Here is a 26772-nt window from a genome sequence, read left to right as displayed (position 1 = left end):
GGAAACGCTGGAAATTTCTAGCTGAATTAATTGCAAAGTGGAAAAGTTGGTGTATCGATCTTTAAAAAAAAACAAAACGTGACACAGTGCAATGGAAACTGACTTGGTGAATAAATGACGGTGTACGTGAAGCATGTGACTCTAACGTCCAGTGAAGAGCTGAAAGCATCAGATCTGTGTGGAGCGATGAGGAGGCCGTAACCTTCCTCACATGAACACATGAAGCTAACAGAAACGTCATGTTTCCATCATGTTCGTCTGAGGTAGAGATGTCCCGAGCACATCCTCAGGATCGGCGTCTGGGTCGATCCCGGCGTATTTAAAAAAAGATCATAATCCAATCCTCCCCTTACTGAACTCTGCTGTGTTTTGTCAACCACACTTGTGGATGTGAACAATTATTTGTGACACCGAGGTTGGCAAAATGCATGGATTTGCTAAACTCAGATGCTAATTATCATTAGGAAAGATCAAAATATCCAGGCAGCAGCTTCTTAAACTTGTAGTTTCTTATTTTTTCTTATTTATTGCTACTGATACTATATACCTCAATTACTCTTCGACAGTACGTGCACCTCCGCTTATTAATATTATTTATTACATAATTAGTTACATTGTTTTTTAAACTGTACTTTCTTCATCAACCAGTAAACCCACTTGGTACTCGACACTTAGTTTATCTTATACTTATACCGACATGATACTTAATTTATTTTCTGACCTGTTTTATAGTGTATCATATTGTTTGCTAGTACTTTCTCCTGTGTGCACTGACGTAAAGACGAGCTGCTGTAACAAAGAGTTTCCCTTCGGGGATCAATAAAGGATTTCTGATTCTGATTGTACAATTGCGAGTGTTTCTTTAGTTTCAACAAATCCGACAGAGTGAGATGTCTTCTGTCTGGCGGATCACGTCTCATCACTTTCATGAGTCACATTCTCCGAGGTAATCTTTCATTCATATATCAGTAATTTAAGCTTAAAAAACCCTGATATTTTTTTTATCTAAGCCCTCCAGTGTGCGGAAACGTGGATTAGTTTACATTTTCTTGTGAAATTCGGTTAAAATTTGTGCTACATTTGGATGGAAACTTGACAAACGTACCTACCGAATCTCATGGCAACCCATCCAATAGCTGTTGAGAAATTTCACTCAAAACCACAAATGTCAACCGGTGTTCGGTAGGATTCATCATCTGGGGGAGGACTGTTCTTATTCCTTTGCCCCCCCTTTGTTTGTTGGTGTGTTTGTAGTTCTTCGCCTCGCTCTGCCTCCTTTCCCGCCCTTTAGGATGTGATGGATGATCCCGGTTTGTGTCTGTCTGTCTTTCTCCTGCCCTCTGTATGTATATGTCGGCCATTCTGTCAATAACTTGGCATTTATACACCAAAGCAAATGTCACATATAAGTAGTAACCCCCCCATTGTGTGTGTGTGTGTGTGTGTGTGCAGCCGTTGTGAACAACCCGGAAACATTTAAAAGATGAAGCCATTTGTCCTGTGCTGCAATTTCCTGCTGCAGCTGCATCCACCTTTAAACTCCACTGCTGCTGCATCTCTCAGCCCCAGTCCCCCCCCACCCCATCATCCCTCTCATGTCCTCATTCCCATCACCCCTTCTCCACTTCTTTCACTGCAACCACTACCCCTATCCGTCCCTCTCGCATCGCCCTCCTCCTCCTCCTCCTCCTCCTCTTCTTCTTCTGTCAGTCGTGATGGATAAGGTCTTGTGATTGCCTTGTCAGACCTCTGGAGCATCTGCCCCTTTGGGACTGTGGTGGTTTTTGTGTATTGTGTGTGTGCGCGTGTCTCTATGTATCTTGTGTGTGTGTGTGTGTGTGTATTGTGTGTGCGCATGTCTCTATGTATCTTGTGTGTGTGTGTGTGTGTTGTCCCTGGCCCCCAGAGTTGATTGGATTGGATTGCATTTACAGGCAGAAGGGCCGGATGGATGAACAAAGCACCGTCAGTCAGGCCAAGCCCTCCATCCCCGCCCAGCTCAGACATAAGCTGTGTGTGTGTGTGTGTGTGTGTCGTTGTATTCGTGTGTGTGTGTGTGTCGTTGTATTCGTGTGTGTGTGTGTGTGTGTGTGTGTAGTACCATGTCCTTTTTGTCTTTATCACAAAAACCCAGATAAGCACTTTCTTATTTTGCACACTGTGAACAACAGTAACATGTAATTGCCTACATTTTGTCAAAGCTGTGCATTTTTAACCGAAGGCACCGCTCCGTCTCTCATAATTGATTCGTACCGACTTATTAACGTCATTCACAAAGATTTTTCTGAGTTGCCTTTTTGTTAAACAGCTCTGTCTACATTTTGCTTCAGTTAGCAGAAAGTAATATTTAGGTAAAATATGTTTCCAAAACCCTGTTGTGACCAGATATTTGGTTAGTCATGCTTCTGCCTTTCAGATTTTCAGTAAAACATCTTTTATTTGAGTCCTTCATTGAAGAGAACTTTTCACACAGCATGCGTGTACATTATGTATCGAAGCCAAACATGTTGATTGTGATTTTAGTTAATGCTTCGTCCCAGGGAGCTCTGCTCTGCGTTGGCAGATTAATGGAAAAGGGCGGGTGGGAAAACGCAATCAAGAGCGAATTTTTCACCAGAGGATATTTTCCTAAAAGCGAACCTTTTCGTGAACTCGCTGGCTTCCTGTGAGCCGTACCGCACATCCTGTACAGGAAAAACAAGTTCCTGCAGCAAAGACGGTACTGTCCAAGGTGCCACTGTAAACTGCTGTTCGGGTCGCAGCGAGGACGTGTTCCAACATGTTCAAACAACAACCCTGCTGCCTAAAATTTACACTGTTCTAATACTTTACGTGCCGCTCATTAACAGTCTGTATATACACTACTGATTAGTAAAAGTAATGTAAAGCCACCCGGACAACACTCTCAATCAACATAAAAGCCATTTTTAAATGAATGTATCTGCGAAACATTCACTGACAACATATTTAATTTGTTTCCCCTAAAAAAAAATCTGCTGGTTTAAGTAACTCAAAGGACTTAGTTTAGGAAAGATCATGATGTTTGTTCAATATGACATTTTTAGTTTCTAATCTTTTTAGTCCCTTTTAGTTTGATGGACTGCGGTATTAGTATGAAATTCACTCAGATATTCCACATTTTATGCTTAAAGCAATGCTACCATATACTGTATATTCTCAGCATTACTATCAAGAAGATATTTTCAGCAGCAGACCCTGAAGCTGTTGGTGATTAAATAACTGGAAATTAAAATGGCCTCATTATGCTGCCGAGTTACATTGCATGAAGTGTGCAAAACAATTTTCTTAGCAGGATTAGAAAATGCTTAAACAACTTTAAAAATAAAAAACCCTTCCAATTGTTATGTGCTAATGCAAATACGTGGCCTTTCTGCAGGCCCGTGACAGGTTTCCTGTACATAAAGGGCAGCGAATGAGAGATGAGTGTTTTGCGTTCGAGTCCTGACTACAAAAACCACTTACTCAGCAAACGACATGAGCTCTTGTCTGCGGTCCATCAGTCTCTGCTGTCTCCTCCAGACTGATCTGGTACTGTCACAGTTTGGGAGACGCTCCGTCTTTTGGACCAGAAGTCATTGTTTTTATAGGCCCATGATCTGTAAATTGTAGTGACGGGAAGTTCAGCTCTTTTCAGAGAGCCGGCTCTTTCGACTCCTGAACGGCTCTTAATTTAGGATTTTTTTGTAAGCCTTTATTTTACCATAACTTTGCAAAACTTTCTGGTTTGTGTGTTGAAAACCCTTTCATGTGCAGTGTTTTTATGAGAATCCTTTATAATTGCCTAATTTTGTGCATTTATTCTGTAACACTAACCCTAACTTGCAAGTTAACGACACTGAGTGGAGCGCCGCTCCACTTCTCAGCACCCCCCTCTCTGTTTTTTACATAATGGTATGATCCCATATCCTCACATCTGATTGGCCGCGATGCCATTGCTGACCAATCAAAACAAAGTTCTCAGAGCCGCATCTTTTGCGCAGGACACATCACTAGTAAATTGGGGAGGTCATGTTCTGAGAAACGTTGGACCTCATATCTGTGCGTCTCCTTATTTATTTATTTATTTTATAGCTTATCTAATATTGTTTGTGCTTTTTATGTCTGTGCTCCTGTTTTGATCTTTCATGTTGGTGTCTGATAATGCAGCACAGTGTTGTCTTATTTAGTCCATTTCATCGCTTTGCATGTTTTCAAATAGTACCTGCAGTATAATGTGTCTCCTGTGATTTTTATTATTGCTCTTATAAATGATCTCAATAACTTAACTGCTTTTAGCGTGAAACATCTGTCTGCAGAAGAAAAACCGCCTCTTGGCTAACTCTGGCACATTTACAGCAGTTGTATTAATGCACTGTCCCTGATTTTTAAATAAACCAATAAAAACATTGTATTCCTGGGTTTCTCCACATATTTCATGCCACATTTGCTGCATATGATCAAATAGGTAAACATTTCTTGCATTTGGAGTACAGAGGAGATGGATCTCAGACATTTTGTTGAGTGATATTGTTTCATGAACTCTGGTTCTGATTCTTGGTGGCGTTAGATTCAGAATGGTGAATTAGCTCCAGACTGAATAGTGCTTTTGATTCTGCTCGACAGTTGTTCTTTGCTTTCTGTATTTTGTGATCAGGCCATTTATTTTGCGTCTGCGGTCCCATCAACACGGAGCTGAAATTGAGTTGAAATGAGAAGCAGTCTCATCGGTGATAAACAGCCTAAACTCCAGTCTGGAGAGCTGTTTGAGCAGAGCGCACACGTCTGAAGCAGCTGCTCATCACAGCGCCGGCTCTCTTACACCAATGTTCATTTCTGGATCAGTTATTGTTTTAAGTTTTTTTTTAAAGTGACGCCCATATTCTTCTGCAGTAAAACGGCTCCAGCTGCTCCCCAGTACAGAACAAACTGTAAATGTGACTCTGGAGCTGCTCTTTGGCCAACAGGATGGTTTTACCACCTTTTTAAAAAAGAAAAAACTGAATTTGTTGTTTGCGAAGGAATGAGGACGCAAATGCAGACTCGAGGGACAAAGAGTCGAAAGCCCTTCTCAGACATTGAATATGTAACATTGCCGACGTCATCGAGCTGTTAAAGTGGCTTTGGTGACTTTTACGTTAATGTTCCTTACATCTTTATTTAGACACGACGGGACATTTACAGAAAAAGAGCCACCTGGCGCAAGAGGAAGCGGAATCACCGCTGGAAAAGATGATGAAAGGTTTAATGATACGAAGGGAAAAAAGAGCGTTTTTCTGTAATCTCACATGCCGCTCTGATGGATTTTAAAACGTCTTTTGCCGTTGAAGCCTTAATTCAGTGGCTCACAAACTGGGGCGCATAGCACCACTGCGGGGGTGTTGATGCCATCGTGCTGACCTGAATCATTTATTTTATTTCAGTCAAATTCAACTTTAAAATTTGTTGCTTCCCCAATATTGTTAATGATTGATACAAATTGAACCCGTTTACACGTGTTGGGGGGAGAGAAAGTTTGAGAACCGCTGCCTTAATTAATGACCTTTAGTGAGCGCGAGGGACGGTCGCTGCGCTTCTCGCAGTGAATGCACTAATACATTTTCTCATCAGTTTCATAATGTATCGGAGGGAGAATTCTGCTTTGTAAATGTCCGATAGTATGAAAATACACGACAAGGGACTCTAGTTAAATTTCTACGGCTCCTGTGCTGTCTCTAAAGCATTTCCCTGGATATTCATTTATTTATCCATGCAGTTGGATTAAAGTTTAACATATCCGCAGGGAGACAGCTGGTCTGATTATTACTGTGTATGCGGAAGGTTTTTTAAATGATTTTTAGATCTGACACGAGAAGAAGAATCTCCGTAACAACATAAAAATGTCTCATTCAGTTTTCATAGTTTATTAGACTGATTAGAGTTTCTTTAAACGTTAGGGATTACGTGAGTTTGTTTGTTTACAGTAATGCTGATCAGGCGAGCAAGACATATTTAATCTCTGTGTATTTATTTTGCTGCTGCAGCCTTTTAGGATGATCGTTGTGTTGGAAAAGTCACCAGGTCTGACGTAGTAAGACTGCCATGGTGACTTGTTTACATAAAAGTCACAAGGGGGCTTATTCAGACACGAGACCGACATCTAAAGAGGTCCGGTTCTGAAAGGGGCTTTAATAGGACAAAGTCATTGCTGGGAAGGCGGTCAGATAAGAAAACAAATCAGAATCAGAAAGACTTTATTGATCCCCGAAAGGGAAACAGCAGCTCGCCTTTACGTCAGTGCACACAGGAGAAAGCACTAGCAAACAATATGATGCACTATAAACACTATAAAACAGGTCAGAAAATACATTATCAGGTTGGTATAAGTATAAGATAAACTAAGTGTCAAGTGCCAAGTGGGTTTACCGGTTGATGAAGTACAGTATAATAATACAATGGAACAAAATAAGTAATAAGCAGAGGTGCATGTACTGTTGAGAGTAATAGAGGTATATGATATCAATAACAATAAATAAGAAAAACTAACATGGGAAAACTAAATATTGCACGGGAGTATTAATACAGAATATTGCACAATTATTAAAATACGGCAGAGATGTTAATGATCAATGTCCAGTTTAGTGACTTCGGGTCATACAGACTGACACTTAGAGGGAGGAGTTAAAGAGTCTGATGGCCACAGGCAGGAATGACTTCCTGTGGCGCTCTGTGGTGCATTGTGGGGGGATGAGTCTTCCGCTGAAGGCGCTCCTTTGTTTGACCGGCACGTCATGGAGCGGGTGGGAGACGCTGTCCAAGATGGCGTGTAGTTTACTCAGCATCCTCCTCTCTGACACCACCTCCAGAGAGTCCAGCTCCACCCCCACAATGTCACCGGCCTTACGGATCAGTTTGTTGAGTCTGTTGGCGTCCGCTACCCTCAGCCTGCTGCCCTCAGCCTGCTGCCCCAGCATGCAACAGCGTACAGGACAGCACCGGCCACCACAGACTCATAAAAACCAAAGGTTAAACCAAGCAGGCAGGTCTCAAAAACAAGGACCAGGTTGAAATAAGGCTGATGACTGCTGGGAAGCAGGTGAGGGATAGCCAGCTGAAACGACTGAGAGGTTAGTAAAGCAACAGGACACGTGAATCAGATCCAGCTGTGACCACAGGCCTTCATGCAGAATCTCCTTTTTTAAAAATGCATTATTTTAAAACTTTGATTTCCCAAAATGCATAGATCATTGAGTATCCATCTCCTGCTTTTTTTTTTTGTTTCTTTTACACCTGATGTCCGCTTCTTGTCCATCCAGCATAACCCACAACACTGAACTGACGACACTGCGGTGTATAATTATCCTCCTCCCCTGCAGGGTTTCAGCTCCTGAGATCAGACGTTGACCGGCGGGTGTTATTCCGATAAAAACGACCACATATCAGAAATGAAACTTCTTCCACCGCTTTCCGTAACAGCGTCGCGCTACTTCCTCCTTTGCCCCTGAACGACAAGTTGTGATTATTACAGCCGCTAGAGGGCGCTGCCACTTGAGCGTAAACAAATACCGTTTTGTTAGCTATAAGAAAAACAGGAGTTTTTACGTCTAATGCGCACAAGGTAGACGGGCAAACACAAAGCATTGAATTCCTGTACGTTTATTGAAGATGACAGCGTGAGGGGATTCATCACGTTCTCACGTCTTCAAAAGTAAAAAGGATTCTTGTATAGATAATGAACAGATGGTTAAATGGAGCCCAAGCCACCGTCACCGTGCCATCGTCCCTCCCCCGCTGGCGTTAGCTTGTGCGCAGACGCCACATCCGTATAATTATCTCCAGCGGTCAAGTTGCTTCATGTCTGTGAAGAGTCCTCGTGTGAACAGGCGGCTTTAATTGTTGTTTTAAAACACAGGCTAGAGCCGCTATCCATGTAATTACTGTCTCCCTGACTTGCTTGTCTTCATCTGTTTGGTCAGTCAGAGTCGTGTTGAGAGAGAAGAAATAAAGTGTGTGTGTGTGTGTGTGTGTGTTTTGATCTGGTCTTTGAAGAGGAGGCTGCAGACGAGATGAGAGCTGTTCATTTTGCACTAGATCAACGTCATGTTTGTGTCTGCAAGGCAAACGCTCACGCACACAGCCTTGTACTTCTATCTTTGTGAGGACCGTCATTGACATAATGCATTCCCATAATGCAACCATCACAACTGAATGCCTAACCCTAACCAAAACCTAATTCTAACCTAACCCTTCAAACGGCCCTTTGAAGTTGTGAGGACCGGCCAAAATGTCCCCACTTTCCAAATATGTCCTCACTCTGTAGGTAAAAAAAAAACAAAACGTGTTTCAGTCCTCACTATGTAGCAACAACAAGTACACACACACTCCTAAACGAGGCGGACGCTAGCCCACACTTTGACACAAACAAACACTGACACACACTCATCCAGACATGTAAAGGCATACACAGGCATGCTTCATACAGAGAAAATATATACAAGCACGAGCACACACACACACACACACACACACACACACACACACACACACACACACACACACACACACACACACACACACACACACACACACACACACGCCATGCATGCATTCATGCACACACTTTATATCCTTATTGCACTTCTGGTTCGACCTAAACTGCATTTCGTTGTCTTGTACTTTGTACTTGTGTAATGACAATAAAGTTGAATCTAATCTAAAAAACAAACCAAAACACAGAATTGCTGGCTTTTAGACTCTGTGTGTGTGTGTGTGTGTGTGTGTGTGTGTGTGTGTGTGTGTGTGTGTTTGACCAGCTGTTGAGCTCTAAGCTCTTATTCTAAGACCCACTTTCATCTCAGGCAGGCAGCTCAGTGTTTATAGAGGGTGGCTGTTAGCCAGCATGGTGTGTGTGTGTGTGTGTGTGTGTGTGTGTTGTTTGAACAGTAATATGTGTATACTGTAGGCCTACTTTTATAAATTTGAGGTACTTGTCCTTTTTTTTTATTCCCCTACATTTGTCTGACAGCTTTATTTACTTGTTACTTTGCAGATTAAGATTTAACATTAAAAAACACATGATAAATTTATAAAATACAACACTTTGTTAAAGATTAAACCAGTGGTTGTATTTTTTTTGTGGGTGTCCCGTTTCCAGTGTTAGTAATTAGTTAGTTACTAGTTATAATAGTTATATATACGCATTGCTACGCTTCTGTCCTGATTGACAGGTAGCCACGCCCCAAAGCATTCCCTGCTTTATCGTCAGTTTTCCTGTAAATGGCACCAGAATTTACTAAATTAACATCATGCTGTATTGAAGTAGACTTGAAAATAACGATTGAGACCATAAACGCATTAGGAAAATGTTTACTGAGGTAATAAATCAAGCGAGAAGTAGGTCGGGTAGGTTTTCTCATAGACTTCTATACAATCGGACTTCTTTTTGCAACCAGGGGAGGCGCCCCCTGCTGGCCATTAGAAAGAATGCAGGTTTAAGGCACTTCTGCATTGGCTTCACTTTTCAGACCTAGAGGTTGCCGCTTGGTTAAAACTAGCTAGCTGGGGGCGCCCCGGTAGCTCAACAGGTAAAGTGCGCGCCCTGCTCGGGTTTGAATCCAGCCTGCGGACCTTTGCTACATGTTATCCCACCCCCTCTCTTTCCCGCATTTCCTGTCTCTCTTCAGCTGTGCCTATCCAATAAAGGCAAAAAATAATCTTAAACAACAACTAGCTAACTGTACATAACGTAGCCTAGTTAAAACTAGCTAACTGTGTATAAAGCAGTTAAAACTAGCTAACCGTGTATAAAGCAGTTAAAACTAGCTAACCGTGTATAAAGCAGTTAAAACTAGCTAACCGTGTATAAAGCAGTTAAAACTGCATATAAAGCAATTAAAAGTAGCTAACTGTATATAAAGTAGTTAAAACTAGCTAACTGTATATAAAGCAGTTAAAACTAGCTAACTGTGTATAAAGCAGTTAAAACTAGCTAACCGTGTATAAAGCAGTTAAAACTAGCTAACCGTGTATAAAGCAGTTAAAACTAGCTAACCGTGTATAAAGCAGTTAAAACTAGCTAACCGTGTATAAAGCAGTTAAAACTGCATATAAAGCAATTAAAAGTAGCTAACTGTATATAAAGTAGATAAAACTAGCTAACTGTATATAAAGTAGTTAAAACTAGCTAACCGTGTATAAAGCAGTTAAAACTAGCTAACTGTGTATAAAGCAGTTAAAACTAGCTAACCGTGTATAAAGCAGTTAAAACTAGCTAACCGTGTATAAAGCAGTTAAAACTGCATATAAAGCAATTAAAAGTAGCTAACTGTATATAAAGCAGTTAAAACTAGCTCCACCTCAAGCAGCTACGACAGTAACATTGATAGAATCAGATATCAGTCACAGGAGACATTTTACTGCAGAACTACAACTTTTACTTTTGATACTTTAAATACATTTGGTACTTTTACTTAAGTAGGATTTTGAATGCAGAACTTCCCCTTGTAATGGAGTATTTTTTTACATGAATGTATTGGTACTTTTACTTGAGTGAAGCATCTGAATACTTCTTCCACCACAGGTGCACAGTGTGTGTGTGTGTGTGTGTGTGTGTGTGTGTGTGTGTGTGTGTGTGTGTGTTGAAGCTAGTGATCAGTCATCATGTCAGTGTGTATCATTAAACTTGACTCCAGAGGGCACAATAACAGCAGTCCTGTTTTTTTCTGCTCCTTCGTCGTGGAGGTAACGCCAACAGGGTTTTCTCCACCCTTCACCATCCTGCAGCCTTTTTTAAAAACAATCATTTTGTGCAGAGTGTGTAGTTGTGTCTTCGTGGCAAATCATAGCGTCCATATCAGCCATATTGGAGGGACCCTGTTCTTATTAACAGAGGCTAGCTAGTGTGTTATTTTGAATGGAAACTAATCTAGTTGCCAACTACAGACCTGTGTGGATTATGTACATTTAATAGTAAAGTTTGCTTCACCTTCCCCTCTTCTGTCTTCTTCTTACAGTCTCTGTGTGTTCTTAACATCTCATTTCCCTCTCCTGCTCACCAGATGCCCTATTTGCGTTTTTTAAAAATCACTTGATTTATTCAGTCTGCACAGCTGCTCTCCATTCACTCGTTAGTACGAGTGTGACAGTACAGTCTGGTACAAGGATGGGCATCGTGGGACTGAAATAAATTGCAATATCAAGCAAATCTGGCTCCCCGCTGTACGCGAGGAGCTGAGCGTTTAGCCGGGCGTTTTCTCTCGCTCCACAATAAAAGAGCAGAGCTTGCGTTCAGAAACGTCAGCTCATTTTGCACCACAGTGGTTTCTTAGTTGTCTGACTCGCAGTGTAAACGCGTCCGTCTCTGTACGTCCGTGCTCGGGTTAACCGCAAAACGATCCTCAAGTCGAACTGAACGCAACTGAAGTGGGTCTGGGTCTGTGTCGCTTCCATTAAAGTGTTTCCACTGACCTTATTTGGAGTCACGCTTCCTCCTAATATTGCTTCACATTATATCATGCGACTGGACTGCTTTTGGAAATTGGGCTTTGTGGCCAACTAAGGTTTTTGTAAACGGAGGTGCAGTCCAGCTGCGCTTGGGCCTGTTGTGGGGTTTTTTTTTTCGGGCGCAGCACTTACGGTGCTTAATTGAGCCACACTGCTTTAAAAAGTTGTCGGACAAAAGCTGTTTATATTCCTTCCAATGAAATAACTCGTTCTGTCTTTTGTTACTGCTTCCAACCTGTGTGTGTGTGTGTGTGTTTGACGGGAGGTGGGGAGTGTTTTGTGGAGATTCGTCGCTAGCAGTGTTAGCCTAGCATTTGGCCTATTTAAAAAAAAAAAAAGATGTGAAATATGTCACCTTTTGACAGTCATGTATCTGAACTGTTCATATCCTTATGATATTCTACTAGTTTTAACGTTGTTGTTGTTTATCTGTGTCTGCCACATAGCCTTTACAAGCTTTGTGGGTCAGTTAGGAATTAGGCTAAATAAATTTTGATTGATAACGGTAACTGGTTTGATCCCAGCCATGTAGTCCTACAATCCTGTAGCCGCGCACACACAGCGCACACAACTCCGCGGGGAAACATCTTCAACACCAACAAAAACGAGCTCGTGTCTCACAGCTACACACCGACTTGTTTACAGTAGTTTTAATATTCTGTCCGTGTGCGTAAGAAATGGTATTGAGAACGCCATTTCTTATGTTGTGAAATACTATGTGTGTGTGTGTTTGCATGATTGCACACACATCTTGAGGTGAATAGGGCCCGTCGTTACCAGCTGACGCCTCTGTGGAGTCACATTACTGACCTCATGAGGCCCATTTCTGGTTTTATCTCTTAACTTCAGTTTTATTGATATAGCGCCAGTTCGTAACAGAAGTTATCTCATTGCACTTTTCCTACAGAGCAGGTCTAGACCGAACTCTTTTATAATATTATTTACAGCGACCCAACGAATCCCACCGTGAGCAAGCGCTTGGCGACAGCGGCAAGGAAAGACTTCCTTTAAGAGGCAGAAACCCCCGAGCAGAACCAGACTCAGTGGTGGGCGGCCGTCCACGTGCGTGAGGAGGTCATGTGGCCTGACATCGACCACAGATATCCGATTTAAAAAGAGAATCTTTGGCACAAAGTCGGCTGCAGAGTTAACCAGCTCACGTTACGCTGCGGCAGCACATTAGGTCGGTGTTCAAGAGCGCCGATGCTCATCAGTACGATGATGCAGGTTATTAACGTTATTCATCACAAACGAAGCCAGATGATTTTTGCTTCGTTTGTCTGATTTATTAACATGAATTTTAAACACATCTTTTCTCCCAACTGTGTAATATTTATTCAATAACATATATATTATTATTATTATTATTATTCTAGAAAAACTGGACTGTGTAGTGTTACAGTGTAACTAACCAGACGAGTCTCCACTGTGACTGTGTTTTGAATGAAGAAATATTGTGTTATCGGCCACTCAGACATCTGTTATGATATATTGTTATTTACTGTACACGCACATAATAAAAACACAAATACCAACACATTCGGCTGATCCTGGAGCTGTGCGGGAGAACTGATCTGATCATGTAAACGAATATCAGCCGCTGTTTTTCAGACTGCTGTAGACGAAAGTCTTTCCGTCCTTCGTGCTGGAGTTTATGTTATAAGACCGACAGGCAGACGTCCTCCTACACGACAGTCTCTCTCGGGGGCAAACTGAGCCTCGGTGACTGCTGTAAACAGCCGTTGGGACGCTGGATGCTGCTGCAGACAGCTCAGTTGCATCTCAGTTGTATAATCACAGTAGAGAACACCCCCTCAGGTATTTAGACTATAATTAAAGTTAAATGTTAGGTATCTAAAGCATGCAATAACGGGCAAACACAGGTTTTATTGATAAATCGTGTGTCTTATCACCCGTCTGCTCGGAAACGAGCCGCCGAGATACAACACGAATCAGTCAACGGTGTTTTTCAGTGTGGGTTTTATTTATTAGAACATGACATGAATGGAAAGAAAACAGAGAATCACAAACACATCAGGCTGATATACAAAGAGCAAACCTCCCCACCTTCGCGGGGAAGTAGAAATTAAAACACAAAGATGGTAGTACTTCATACTCAGTAGAGAATATCTTGTCATAATGGATTTTTCATCTTCAAGTGCAATACAATATTCATAACTGTACTTGTTTTGTTCAGCAGTTGGTTCAGAGTGAATGTGTGTTTGGGTGTATCTATATGTTTACCTGTTTGTCTTACAAGCTGTGTGTGCATTTGTAGTACAACCTGGAATGAGAGCATCGTTATATAGTAAATTCCTTCTCTTGTGTTTGCTAAAGTCTTGTAGCGTTGCTGAAACCTCCACCCTGCTGTCCTGAGGGTCTGATTATTGCAACACATTTACCCTGAAGAGCAATTTTTGACTTGTTTTTCTTTTCACCTCTGAGGCTGCGCTGTACGAGCCAAACAGAGATACCTATGTACACTTAAAAACCACGAAGGACTTCGAATTCAGCGAGAGTGCAGTCTGTGTTTTCCATTTTCATGAGGAATCTGTTGTTAATGAGGGAATTCTGCACTGCATTTGTAGGTGTTAGGTTAAGAAATGTGTTCATTAAAAATCAGACCAGAGGTTGAATTAATTTTTCCTCAATAGCAGCGCATGACTAGTTCAAATTTACCAAGGTTGGACTTTGTTTCTGCTCAAATCCCTTATTCAGTTTACACAAAAGCCACAAAATCCCAGAGTCGTGTTCATTTTGTAAACAAATGACATATTTTTAGTTTTTACCACCTATTTATTTTAAGGAATAATGAGTCACATTCAGCTGTTTTGATTCTGATGAATATCCAATACTGATAATATTCAATATTTTTTATTTTTCTAGCCATGGGACACTGCAACTCCTGATTTCTATCCATGCAAATAAAATGCTTTTAGGGGTTGTTTTGTTACATCTTTTCAGTGGATGAGAAAACGTTCAGTTTTTACATTTTAAAAATGAATTTTATAGTAGAAAGTATTAAAACATTTTAACAACAAATAAAATGAGCGAAGGAAATGAAACTCGGAAGATTATTTTTAGAAAAACATTCTCTCCACTTAATGGAAAAGTTAAGTATGGCCTTCATCAGTGGGCGGAGTTTGCTCGGTTGCCATGGTGATTGTTTTAGTTGTAATCACGTGATCAGAGACCATCGTTGAACAAAGATCAGGGGTTATGGTGTTCGATGTGAAGGGCCTCTTTGATCTTTCTCCAACCACCTGTTGTCATGTGACCAATATTACATACTTTGTCACGTGATAACAGCTCAACGGTCTCCATGACAACAGAGCAAACTCCAGCTCTTACAAAATTTGACTTCTATCTGCTGGTAAACGTGCATGTACCGTGTATTTGTCTAAAAACAAGGGTGCTTATTAGAGATGTCCCGAGCGACGTATTTTAATGGATTAGTATCTGCTAAAATAAATCTGATCAAATCTCTTTTCATTACTGAACTCTGCTGTGTGTTTCGTCCACGTCTGCATGCTAGCGTTACAGCTAACAAACCTGTTACTGAATCTTTTCTCCTCTCTTTCTTATCAGCGAAGCTCAGTGAACACAACATTCAGGTAGCAGCTTCTCACGTTTAGACGCCGCCGACCGTCACTTTCACCGATTTTTATAACGACGAACGTCACCAGCAGCAGGTCGTATCAGCTGTTGCTAATTAACATTAATGCCGCGAGTAACTTGGCGGCGGACCAAAATAAACCTTTTGCTGCTGTCGGTTTGTGTGTCTGAACTCGACCAAAGATCATCAAACCATCAGTTGAACTTTCACTCATATCGTTAAAGGTCAGGTGTGGAGGATTTAGTGACATCTTGCAGTTTGCAACCATTTGAACACCGCTCGCCTCGCCCTCCCCTTCCAAGCGTGCAGGAGAAACTACGGCGGCCGTGAAACGCGCGAAAAACGCCAACGGCCCTCTCTAGAGCCGGTGTTTGGTTTGTCCGTTCTGGGCTACTGTAGCAACATGGCGACGTCCGTGGAGTGTACTGCCCACCTGTCAAGAGTTCATTCATGTTTCCCACAGTTAACACCCACAATTTTTCAATTATCCAATCACAACAACCCCACAAAAAAACCTGCGTAGTGTGAATTTGTAATCCGGTGGAATTTGTATATTTCCCCGTCTGAGCTTCTCCTGGGGTTGCCGGTCTTGGCGGAGTTGAGGCCGATGCCGCACACCTGACTGGACTGACTGACCTTCGGTACCGTGAGTACCTGGTGTACATAATAGCTTGTACTGCTCACTGTTATTGAACTGCGAATACAGACGCTTTTCTTTAAATCTTGATTTTCCTGATTTGGTTTGCTTTACCCAGGGGTAAAACCCGGAGAGGAGTTTTATCTTTTTGTGTTTGTGAGCTGGATTGGACTGAACTGTTTGGGATAGTGGGGGGAAAAAGCGAAACGGACTTTTACTTTTACCGAACGGTGTATTCTAAGGTAACGAAAACACAACAAGTCTTATTTTCAGGTGATTTATACACTAATGAAAACATACTTATGAATATTATATTCCATTTCTGCCGATAGATCCTCCCACGGGGGGCGTATACGCTCCCAAATATCATGTTGTCTTTTGAGCATCATTACTCCTCAATGGTTTAAGCTAGAGACATGCTGTTTTTTCCCTGTTAAACTAGAGGAACGGAGCTAACGGGAAAGCCCCTGTTTGTGCATGCGAGTCATTTACTTCCGTCAGTACGTCTAATATGAAAAGTTGTAAAAAGAAAGTGGATAAAATCACCCTCTGCCCAGCGCGTTGCTCATTCTTTCTGTATGTATATAGATCAGTTCTCATTCACCATCTTTGTTGGTGATTTAAGAGTCACGTGTCTGAATCGGACACTGCTATTGGCTACAGCGGATGACGTCACAGCCAATCGAAATGTCTGATTCAAAGGGCTCGACTGATTATTCGGAGGAGAGCAGAGGAGAAAAGATGGTACACAGTTATAACTTCAGTGACAGAAAAAAAGAAATACAGAAGATATGGCGAGAAAGAAATTCAGCGCTGCCGAGGCACTAGAGCTTATTTTCCAAGGCGAAGATATAAAGTGGCGACGACGACTCTGCGCCAGAGTCGTGCTATTCGGAGAACGAGCGACATTTTGCTGACGATATAGATCCTTACGAGGAAAAGTAAGTATTTTGAAATGAGTAGGGGCATGTGATTTTGGATTGCAGATATATTGTTTTTGCGAACTAGGATGGAATAATAATAATAATAATAATAATAATAATAATAATAGCATGGTAAATGTATAGTATGTAAAATAAACAGACTATTATTGTAGAATAGTATAGGGTGGAAGTAAATAGTAAGTGAAAGAAACCAACCAAATACTACTGTAAACTATTTTACAGTATATAGATAGCCTATATAAAGTTATTATTATTATAATTTTATTAGTTTTATTTATTTATTTTCATATGTTATAGTGTGGAAGCTGAAAAGTTGGGCCACCAACAGAGTGGAAGGAGGAGGAGAAGAGGAAGGCCGCCTCCCCCCTGACCAACCACAAATATCCCCTCCAGGACCAGGAAGAAGACCCCATTCTGGTGCAAGGTATGCCAGATGCCCCTGGGTGTGATTGTGGACAGGAACTGCCATGATGCATATCATATTTAGGGATATGCACTGGCAGGGAAAACAGTGACAATTCCTGGCCAACACTTTCCAAAAAATGGGCATAACTCATAAACACAAGAGACTAGACTCTTCAAACCACTTCTAGCACAACCCAAACAAATGTCTGCAACTTTCTATGTTCAGTTTTTATTTTGTTATCATGGTTTTCAGTGCTGTTAATAAAATTTAAAGTTCAGTTTTCTGGGATTTATTTTAGTTTTATGGGATAATATCCCCTATTATAGTGAATAGAAGTCTTTATTGAGTGATACATATAATTATCTGAGGTTGTGCTGACTCTGGGAACGTTGAAACTTGATAATACTGTAAAAAATGACAACTTTATAAGGCAAAACACAAAGATATGCAAAAACGGAAAGGTCTTAATGTGGGTCTCAAAGGGTTAAGACATCCAACAGAATATATTGACGGGTTATTCACCCAGTCCGGTTCTTTGTGCCGGAGGGTTTGGTCGGAGCTTTGTGGGAACTATTTTGTATTTGAGTTCTATTTTATCATTTTGGTAAGAGTAAAATGAAAGAAAGCTGTGATGCGGCCCATATATACAGCACGACCTAAAGTGGACCGGTTACGCTAGCTTGCAGCTGTGTCATTTAGGTAAACCGAAGTATCGGACTGGACTTACTCTCCATTTGTAAACTAATTTATGAATCGATCATCAGGGCAGATGCATTGCGAGCCAGACCCGTAGTCCACTGTAGCCCTTTCATTTCAGCTGCACTTCACCAGCACCAGCACAGCCTCCATGTGCACCCACACACGGATCACTGAGCCGAACCACACGGAGATGTTTTTGCATAGACATCGATTCAAGTCAGACTCATGCAAATAGACAAAAGACACGTGGACGATGACCAGAAAGAATGAAATGAAAGACACAAACTGAGCGTGGAGAGGACGGATGAGTGGCGTGATTAAACACGGCGTCCACAGTTCATTTCAGTTCATCAACAAGGTTATCTGACTTTATAAAAATAAGTGAGCTTGTTTAATTTACCACATTATTATCATCATTATTTTTTTAAAAACAAAGAAAAGGAACAGAGAACTCTATGCATCGACAACCCATCAAGTTAAATATTAATGTATTTGTTACAGTTGAAAAGTACACGCACGTATATTTGCCTGCCAACGTGTAGCTACTCATCCGGCTCTGTTTAGTATTGCTTTTAGTTCACACTGTCAGTGAAGAGGGAGTCAGTGCAATGGCCGAGGCCTGTGTGTGTGTGTGTGTGTGTGTGTTTCTGTCTGTTTACAAGTCAGTTGGTTGAATCTGTGTGCGTTACACTAATTTAATCTTTGTGTATATTTACGTGTGTGTGTGTGTGTGTGTGTTAGTGAGGCCGAGCAAACATGCAGCATTAGTCTCCGACACTCTGGCAAGGACAGTAAACCGCGCTGAGCATCAGTTTAGTTGGAACAATAGAAATAAAATAAACTTTGCTCTCTGCTTTCACACACAGAGGAGGGACTCAGCCACAGAACTACAATAAGTAGAAGAACCCCAATCCTAATCTGGTACTCCATCAATCACTGTAACACAGCAGGGATCAATATCCAACACTTTACTTAAAATCGTCTGTAGACTAAAGTCTGAAAATGGTGATGTGCAGCAGCGGTGGAAGAAGTACTCTTAAGTAAAAGTACCCGTATGACAGTTTAAAGTAAACAAGTGAAATACCTGCATTCACAATCCTGCTTCAGTAAAAGTAGAGAAGTGTTATCAGCGAAAAGTACTTGGTATCATTTAAAATGTTATCATCATTTGTTTCATCTCGGGCATAAACAATAAAAACCGATGTCTAGAGGTTTTGTTGGTGCTTTATGTTACTAATAATATCAACACATTCATAACTTGTGATCATTTTCTGACAATGGCTGTAGTCGAGCAATGCTCGCGACCGTGCCGCCATCGGCAGACTGAAAATGCCTAATTGAATGAATGATGCTTTAATGGATCGCAGCGCAGGCTGCTGCAGGAGCTCACTGGTATTTTGGCTTTGACCAATTAGTAACCAATTTAATAATGGCTCCCTACCCGAAAGCACCTTTTCTATCAATTTTACATCTAGAGGCAGGTGATTTTGATGGCTTACTGTACTTTTACACCACAAAATGTTGATTCCATCCATAACACTGTGAGTGAGTGATGGATTTGTCCCTTAAATCTACAGGAAAAGCCAGATTTTGGCTGCCTCCTATCACAGTATGTCCCTGATATATCGGCAAAGAGCCGATCAATAGCACTGACATGTCTTGCTTTCAAAAGTAACTTTACCAAAGCTCCTCGCTGTAGTTATTTCTACATACAAATGAAATTAAAAATCAAATCGTATTTGATTGTTTCTGTAAACTGCAGGCCACCACGGCTGCAGCAGCACAGCGCGTCACTGTTGCACCTTTTTAAATCGATGTCAGGAAATATAAATAACCTGTGGTCTCCTTCTGTATATATCACCTTTCTACAGGAAGTGGTAGTTGTACTTTATTCTAGTTCTGCGGATGCTGAAAGTTGAGAAGCAGGGCAGACATTTACAAACACACGTCCCCAGTTAGAAAGTGTGTGCGTGGTAAAATGTCCAGTTTGAGCTCACAAGTGAAAACACTACACTTCTATCTAACAAAAACATCTGGTTATTAGCATTACAGTAATAATTATTTTTTTCCAACACAAAAACAAAGTTAATTTTGTTCACACAACTTAAAAAAGAAAAAGAAAAAGAAAACCTCAAATACAGTTTTACAGTATTTACCTGCAGCCATGTTGGAAAAAAGAGAGATTTTGTTTTCTAAAACTGTAAATGTAATACTCCTTTTTAATAATAAGTTAAAAAATAATTTAAACAACACATTTCAAATGAGAATTAGTGAACAAAAACAAGTACAGACTGTTAGCGCAAAAATACGTTTTTTGTTTTTGTTTTTTTTTTTTTTTTAAATCTGGTGTATGTTTTTAAAAAACTCTATACAACAAATACTACAAATAAAGAAACAAAACAGACAGGAAGCAGAAAGGAAGTAGTCATGTACAAGTAGACATCATTGTATACAAAAGCCGAGTCGTTCAGCTCAGTGTTAGTGACCAGTGATATAAACGCTGAGGGAATATTTCATATTAGTCAATAAATATGAGAGTATACAATAGAATACGGAGCCGGGGACAAAGAGAGCAGGAAACAGACGGGGAAGGAAAAGCTGAATAGTCTCTATGGCTTTTACAGGCTTTGTGGCCCAAATAACCTTTTTAACATCAGTATCATCACACAGTAGCTACAAACGCCTCCAAACGGTCACTCTGGCCTGGGCAGAGCTACGAAGTCGAACAAAACGGACCTTTTAGTGAGAGACGTAAAGTGGGATTATTGGAAAACGACGATGTGAAAGCCTCAAACGCTCCGAGCTGCTGCGATAGTTTCGGATTCTGCTGAATTTGAATTTGATGCTTTTATTTATGTCACTTTAAGTTTGTTTGTTTTTAACTCGGAGCTCTTTCATATCTTTATTCCAGCATATTTACGGAATCAAGAAGCAGGTCCTTTTTTAAAAAGTAGGGAAATCACTTTTAAACTTAAAGATAAAAAAAAATGGTCAAACCAAAATACATCTACTGTTGTTGTTGTTGTTTGTGGAAATCTACATGTACTACAGGAAAGTTTAAGTTTACTTGTTTTTCTTCCCCCCCCCCCAGTACAACGCACATTACTGCGCACCCTTTACATCGTTACTAAGTGACATAACAAAGGCCTCTAAACAGTTTTAGGCTGAGCTGCTGCGTGGATTCACAGATAAATATGTAAAGGCCCTTATTTTCTCAATCAGCCTCTTTATTATAAGTGACGGGCTGCACGAATAAACACTTTTCTGCCAAAGTTAGAACAGTTTTGAGATATTTCTGTATTTGTTCTTTCTGGTTTACAGTGTGTGGGGCTCAGCTGGAGGCCAGAAAGCGCGTTAACATTAGACAACCGGCAGCCGTGAGAAGAACTGCATATTTAACTGTTTTTTTAATACGGTGGTATTTATATTTTTGCATTTTGATGTGGTTGAAACGTATCATAAAATGTCGTTAATGTAAATGTTGCCTGTTTTTATGTGATGGTTCACCTCAGGGTGCTCAGGGTGGCGGGTGGCGTGTTTTTCTCTGCTACTGAGATGATCTCGTTCATTCCCTGAATTAAGCTTACCGGTCGACACGCGGTACCTACAAACTGCACACAGGGACACGGACGCATCGCTGGGTTTGTCTGGGTAGGAAGGAAAATTAGATTTCCAACAGTTTCCCAAAATAAGAGTTATGGCTGTGCTGAAGACCACTTGTCTATCCGGGGGAAGCAGAGAGGAGTCGGCGACCCTGAGGGGTTTATTAAACCAGGGAATATCTGCACAGAAACATGCAGCTTTCACGCACAAGCAATGCTAAACAAACACCAAATATAGTGCTCCATCGACTTTCAGGAAGCCGCTGTACAGGATTGTCTACTTTTTTAATTTTGAATCACCACTGAGAAATGAAAAGTCATCAATATCCCACATGCTGCCTAATAATAATTAGTACTCACTGTCAGGATCGTGAGTACGTGTGAACACGCAGACGCTGTGCTGGATATTTTTGTCTTTTTCAGTCTGCGACATCCTCGCCGATCTCACCTGGCTTTGAGGATTTAAGCGCTCATAAAACTCTGTTTTTGAAATTGCCACTCAAAAAAAAAAAAAGCTGACACAAATATGGTGTTTGTGTCCCGTAGAAAAGGTCAGGTTCCTCGGGCCCGGGTCGGTCCTCTTTAGCCGCACCGTGCCAAGCCGCGATGACGTGTTTCCACTACGGCCTCACAGCAGGGGATAGCCGTCTTGGTAGAAGGGCCGACCACGGCCAACCCACGATGCCCCCCCCCCCCGTCTTGTGTGGCTGCACCAGTGACCGGTGTTTTTAAAAGTCTCTCAGTACTTTTATAACTTCTACCTGAATCTCTGTTGTTTGGAGTTTAGTTTCACTACCGAGTTCCTGTTTGTACTTTCAAATATCAAAATAGCAGCCTCATTTCACTGTTTGCTGGTCGCTTTCAGCCATGTCGGAGTTGTGTTCATTGCTGTTGCTGCTTCCGCGAACCGGCGGGAGGCTTCGCTTGTGAGGAAGGAAGAGGAAATGCAATGTATTTGTCCCCAAGTTAACAGATCGTCTTTAGCAGTGCTATTACTCAAAACAAACAGGACGTATTCTGCACTATTTGGTCAGCGGATCAGTTTTAAATACTGCAGGGGGGGGTAGTACAAACAGTGAGCAGTCAGATGAAGAGCTGCAGGCGTGGTTTGTGACGAAGCACAGCTCATCATGCTGCGCGGTGCAGTGGAGAAACACTTGCACTGTGCCAGCGCTGCTCGGCCGCTCAGACAAACCCTATCTGTTGCTGCGCGTGGCGTCCATGTCGTCGAGTCACATCTGAAATCATACATGTTCCAATTATCCCACTTTGACATTTTTGAGTGATCAAGAAGAAAGGAATAAGAGAGACGGAGAGGCAGAGGAAGAAGTGAGAAAGAGAGAGTAATAAGGAAAAGAGAGTAAAAGATGGAACTGCCCTTCCATCTAAAAACCAGCCTCATTCCCAGAAGCTACCTCAGTGACGCAAACTCATCCTTTCATTCCCCCTTCGTTAGTATGGCGCGAACTTCTGTCTCTCCGGCTTCTTCATCCCGTTGGCTGAGGATGAGATCTTGGCCGTGTAGGACGCCAGGGCCGCCGCTGCATGAGCCTGAACCGGAACGGCTGCCGTCTGCATCGAACCCGGGAACCCGGGAGCCCCGATAGCCGCCGCCGCCGCCGCTGCTGCTGCTGCTGAGGCAGGAGGGGTGGAGAGTGCCAGGTAAGGGATGGATTTCATCCCCAGGAGGCTGGAGAGGGGGAGGGCGTAGGGAGCGCCCAGGATGGGAGCGTGGGACAGTGGGGCGCCCATCGCTGCCAGGGGGGAGGAGGAGGAGGACGAGGCGGAGGCAGGGGGGGCGGGCTGGGTGAAGCTCATGGTCAGGTCAACGGGAGACGGCATGGAGGAGGACTGGGCGGTGGATTTGGCGGTCTCTAAACTGGAGGAGGGGAGGGACGGGGAGGAGAGGGAGGAGGAGAGGTCGGGAGGGGAGGTGGAGGGAAGGGACGGAGGGTGGAGGGAGGGGAGGAGAGGGGTAAGGGAGAGGGAATTTTGGATGGAGAAGGGTTAGAGGGTTAAATAAAAGACATGTTAAAAAAAAATCAAGAGTAAAAACCAAAAAGGAAATTAAACCCAAACAAAAAAAAAAACCAAACAGGATATTTTGGAGAGTAAAAATGACAAAACTAAAATCATAAGACAGGTGTGTTTTGCTGGAGGTTGCAACAGATTATTGTAGGGGAGTTCGCTGTACGGATGGGGGGTGTGCTGTATAAGTTGGGGTGATGGCTTGGGAGGGGGCTTAGGGAGGAGGGAACAAAACCATTATAGATATATTAGGATGGAAGTTTTGTCAGAGACGATGCTGGTTCAGAAACAGGGAAGAGAAGCATAAAAAAACCTTTTGCACCACAGAAACCCAGTCAGAGAGCTGAAGTCCCGCTCCACGTCCAGGTCAGCGTCTCCGCTGCTAGCTTACGCTTCTCAATGTATTTCGTGTAACATGGTCTCTTTCATTATACTGGGGTTATCGTACTCTTAGCAAAATGGATATCAACGACTGTACTGGACAGTAACATTTAACAGCATTACAACAATTGTAACCAAGATAAAGAAGATCATGTCATTAGCCTTAGCCAGAGGCACGCCGTCAGAGCTGCGGTCGCTGAATGCCGAGGACATGATTTAGTTTTATCTTTTGTTAAATGTTACAAGCCAAAAGAGAAGTAGATACCCATTTAACTTAGAATCGGACAAAAACTCTTTCAGCTTTTTAGAAAGACCAATGAAAGACCCCCACGATGGCAAAAGTCTACAAAACATATGCTAGCTTGGTAAAAGAAAGGAAGTGGAACTTTAGCTCTCTAAACGACCGTTTCTTTAAGTATTGTGTAGCAGCTACAAAGTCAATAACGTGTTTCTTCACTTCATTTTGAAGAGAATAACTTCTTCAAGCGTTCGATTATACAGCAAAACACTTATATACACACCCGGTCCTAGCATGGATACGTCATCTGGATAATGACAGCTGGTGACAGGCCTTTGTATTCACACCTGATTGGTCTCCATATGCAAATTAGACAGGCAGAGGGAAGCAATGCTGCTGCATGGACTCTACTTGTTTCCTTTGCCGAGGAAGAAGTCCTCTTTAGTTACGTGACCTTTCAGCTTGTGGAGAGTTTTTTGTTGTTGTTGTTTTGGGTTTTTTTTTTTTTTTTTTTTGCCAAACTGTACAGATGTTATTACACCTGGCTGAGATTTGATCAAGTGTGAGTCAGACCAGCTCCAGATGTGGTCTGCGTGCATTTACACCAGCATCACTGTGCGTATTTCCTTATCCAGATAAGATATCCAGACGCACATCACATTGTCAGGTGTAAAGAGGGCATTACAGACATTTCAGGATATTGTTTGAAACAGCAGTATTGCAGTTCAGCAGATACATTAATATAAACATATATTAATGTGCCAAACTGTGTCACCTGTTCTGTTTAAAGACAGTGAGGCTGACGTTCAAGCGGGAAAGAAGGATGAAACAAAACTGTTAGAAAAAGAAAGAACTGTTCCGGCTCGAATTCACGCTAAACACAACATTACACAGGAAACGTTTAGGGCATCAAAAGAAGCAAACGCTCTGTTTCACCCACAAACTGTCACACTGTTTTTATATAGATGCTGTATACAGAAGTTCAGCTGAAGCTGTTGTAGGATCTTTTTGTTATCTTGGAAATAATAAGCTAACAGAGATAACAGTGTATATGTACCATGTGATGGTCAACAGATAAAACCAGTCAACTCTTGAAATAAAAACCATACATTCTAGTTTTATTTTCAGGTTTTTAGTGCACGTACGGATCAACAACCATCTAACAGCACACACAAATTACCATCCAGGTTCACTCAATAATAATTAACATAATATCTTTTTAGTCTGGTATCCTGCACTCTAACATCTGTCTGGGGAAAAAGGCCTGTTAAGGTTGTGTTGAACCCAATAATTTAGAACTACTGTGCCATAGTTTTTCAGTTTTACCCCCTAAAACAAAATTAAAAACACCAAACGAACGAGTGTACAGCGTGTGAACGCATCACTGCTCCTTCCCTTTCTCTCCACACTGTGGAGGGAGTGTTTGTGTCTGACAGGTTCCCTGATTGCACACGAAGGTCCGGAGGGAGCGCGCTCCAAGGCACGAATAATCAACAGCAGATAAAAAGGGGGAGTCGCGTTCAGATCAGAGCGGTCATCCTTCCTCCATTTGTCTCTGACGAAACTACGCGAAGCAAACGCACTATTCTGAGTTCTGCGCTCGCGAGGGAGACGTGTGACTGCATCGTAGGAAGTGACTGGAAATCAACATGTAATCTTCTAGCTGATGCAGATACGTGATTGAAACGGGTGATATGACGCAAAGCTACAGTAGGAAACAGATTGCATTGCGCGTGCACCTGGTTGCCTCCGAGTTAGCGCCCACAGAAGACTGCGGCAGCTTGGTTATATTTTTTTATATTTTGCATCTTATGCTGGAAAAACATCTGTTCTGTGTGTCACTTAAGCACAATGATAATGAGGGTGCCACAAATTGAGATAATATATGCAGTTTGGTTTATATACTTGATATAAGAGTTGAAAATCCGTTAAAAGATGTGCAATCAAAGTGCCAAATCATGCTGGTGACCTGGGATGTTTGGGGGCCCACGGAGGTCCGGGGCCCCGGGGCCAAGTGCCAGCTCTGTCCGGTTGGTAATCGAGCCTTGGTGCTGAGGATGTCGTCTCCCTGTGGCTGCAATTTTGTGGTAACTAGAACTTTGTCTTTCATTTGTTTTACTTTTTAACATTAACGGCGCCCTGTGGAGTCTTCTGGTAAACAAACAAAATGTTTACATGCGTATCCTTGAGGTCTAACAAACATTTTAAATGCATTTCTTTCCTCATAAAACATTTGCAAAGCAGATTTATTTTTTTTAAATAAAACCTGCATTGTTTACTAGCTCGCAGTCTTCTTCTTCACTGCTTTCTTTGCGCGTTACTGCCACATGTATTATGTCCGTGTGCGCATGCACAACACAAATAAAGCGGAGACCCAGTCGTTAAAACGTTGCTCCACAGTACTACCGGTCCAAACTCCACAGGGAACCTCTAACATATCAAAAATCACATTTTAGGTGTACTTGATATTAATACCACTGCAGCCGTATTGTCATATTTTAATACGACGACTGACATCGCAGCGACCAACACAAGTTCTATTGTTAGTATATTTATGAGCAGAGTACAGTCTGGTTATAGTCTTCGAATGTGAACTCAAATACTATAACAGATTGGGGACTTTGTTTTGTCAAAAGATCACACAAAAGATATATAAAAGATGTCAAAATATTGAATTTGAAAGGTTTATTTTCACCGTTTGTTAACGCGTGAGTAATAATTTGCCCTAAGAGGGTTTCTGATG

At 41.8% G+C, this 26772-nt stretch overlaps 1 protein-coding gene across 9 annotated transcripts in view; it reads right to left on the bottom strand.

Moving 5' to 3' along the window:
• Positions 1-13441: 13441 nt before the first annotated feature.
• LOC122886087 (poly(rC)-binding protein 4-like) overlaps positions 13442-26772 on the bottom strand; it is a 150042-nt gene continuing 136711 nt past the window's right edge. For 7 of the 9 annotated variants that reach the window (XM_044217981.1, XM_044218036.1, XM_044218002.1 and 4 more), the window contains one exon: positions 13442-23261. In XM_044217981.1, the coding sequence (XP_044073916.1) occupies positions 22835-23261 (427 nt within the window). In that variant the 3' untranslated portion in view covers positions 13442-22834. Of the gene's footprint in view, positions 23262-23366; positions 23624-26772 lie in introns of those variants that run through there. The other 2 variants (XM_044218019.1, XM_044218054.1) reach the window with 2 other exon arrangements.

This window comes from Siniperca chuatsi, linkage group LG2, assembly GCF_020085105.1.
Source record: "Siniperca chuatsi isolate FFG_IHB_CAS linkage group LG2, ASM2008510v1, whole genome shotgun sequence".
NCBI classification, from domain to species: Eukaryota; Metazoa; Chordata; class Actinopteri; order Centrarchiformes; family Sinipercidae; genus Siniperca; species Siniperca chuatsi.
The sequence above is the reverse complement of the archived record's forward strand: the minus strand, read 5'-3'. Positions and strand labels throughout refer to the sequence as shown.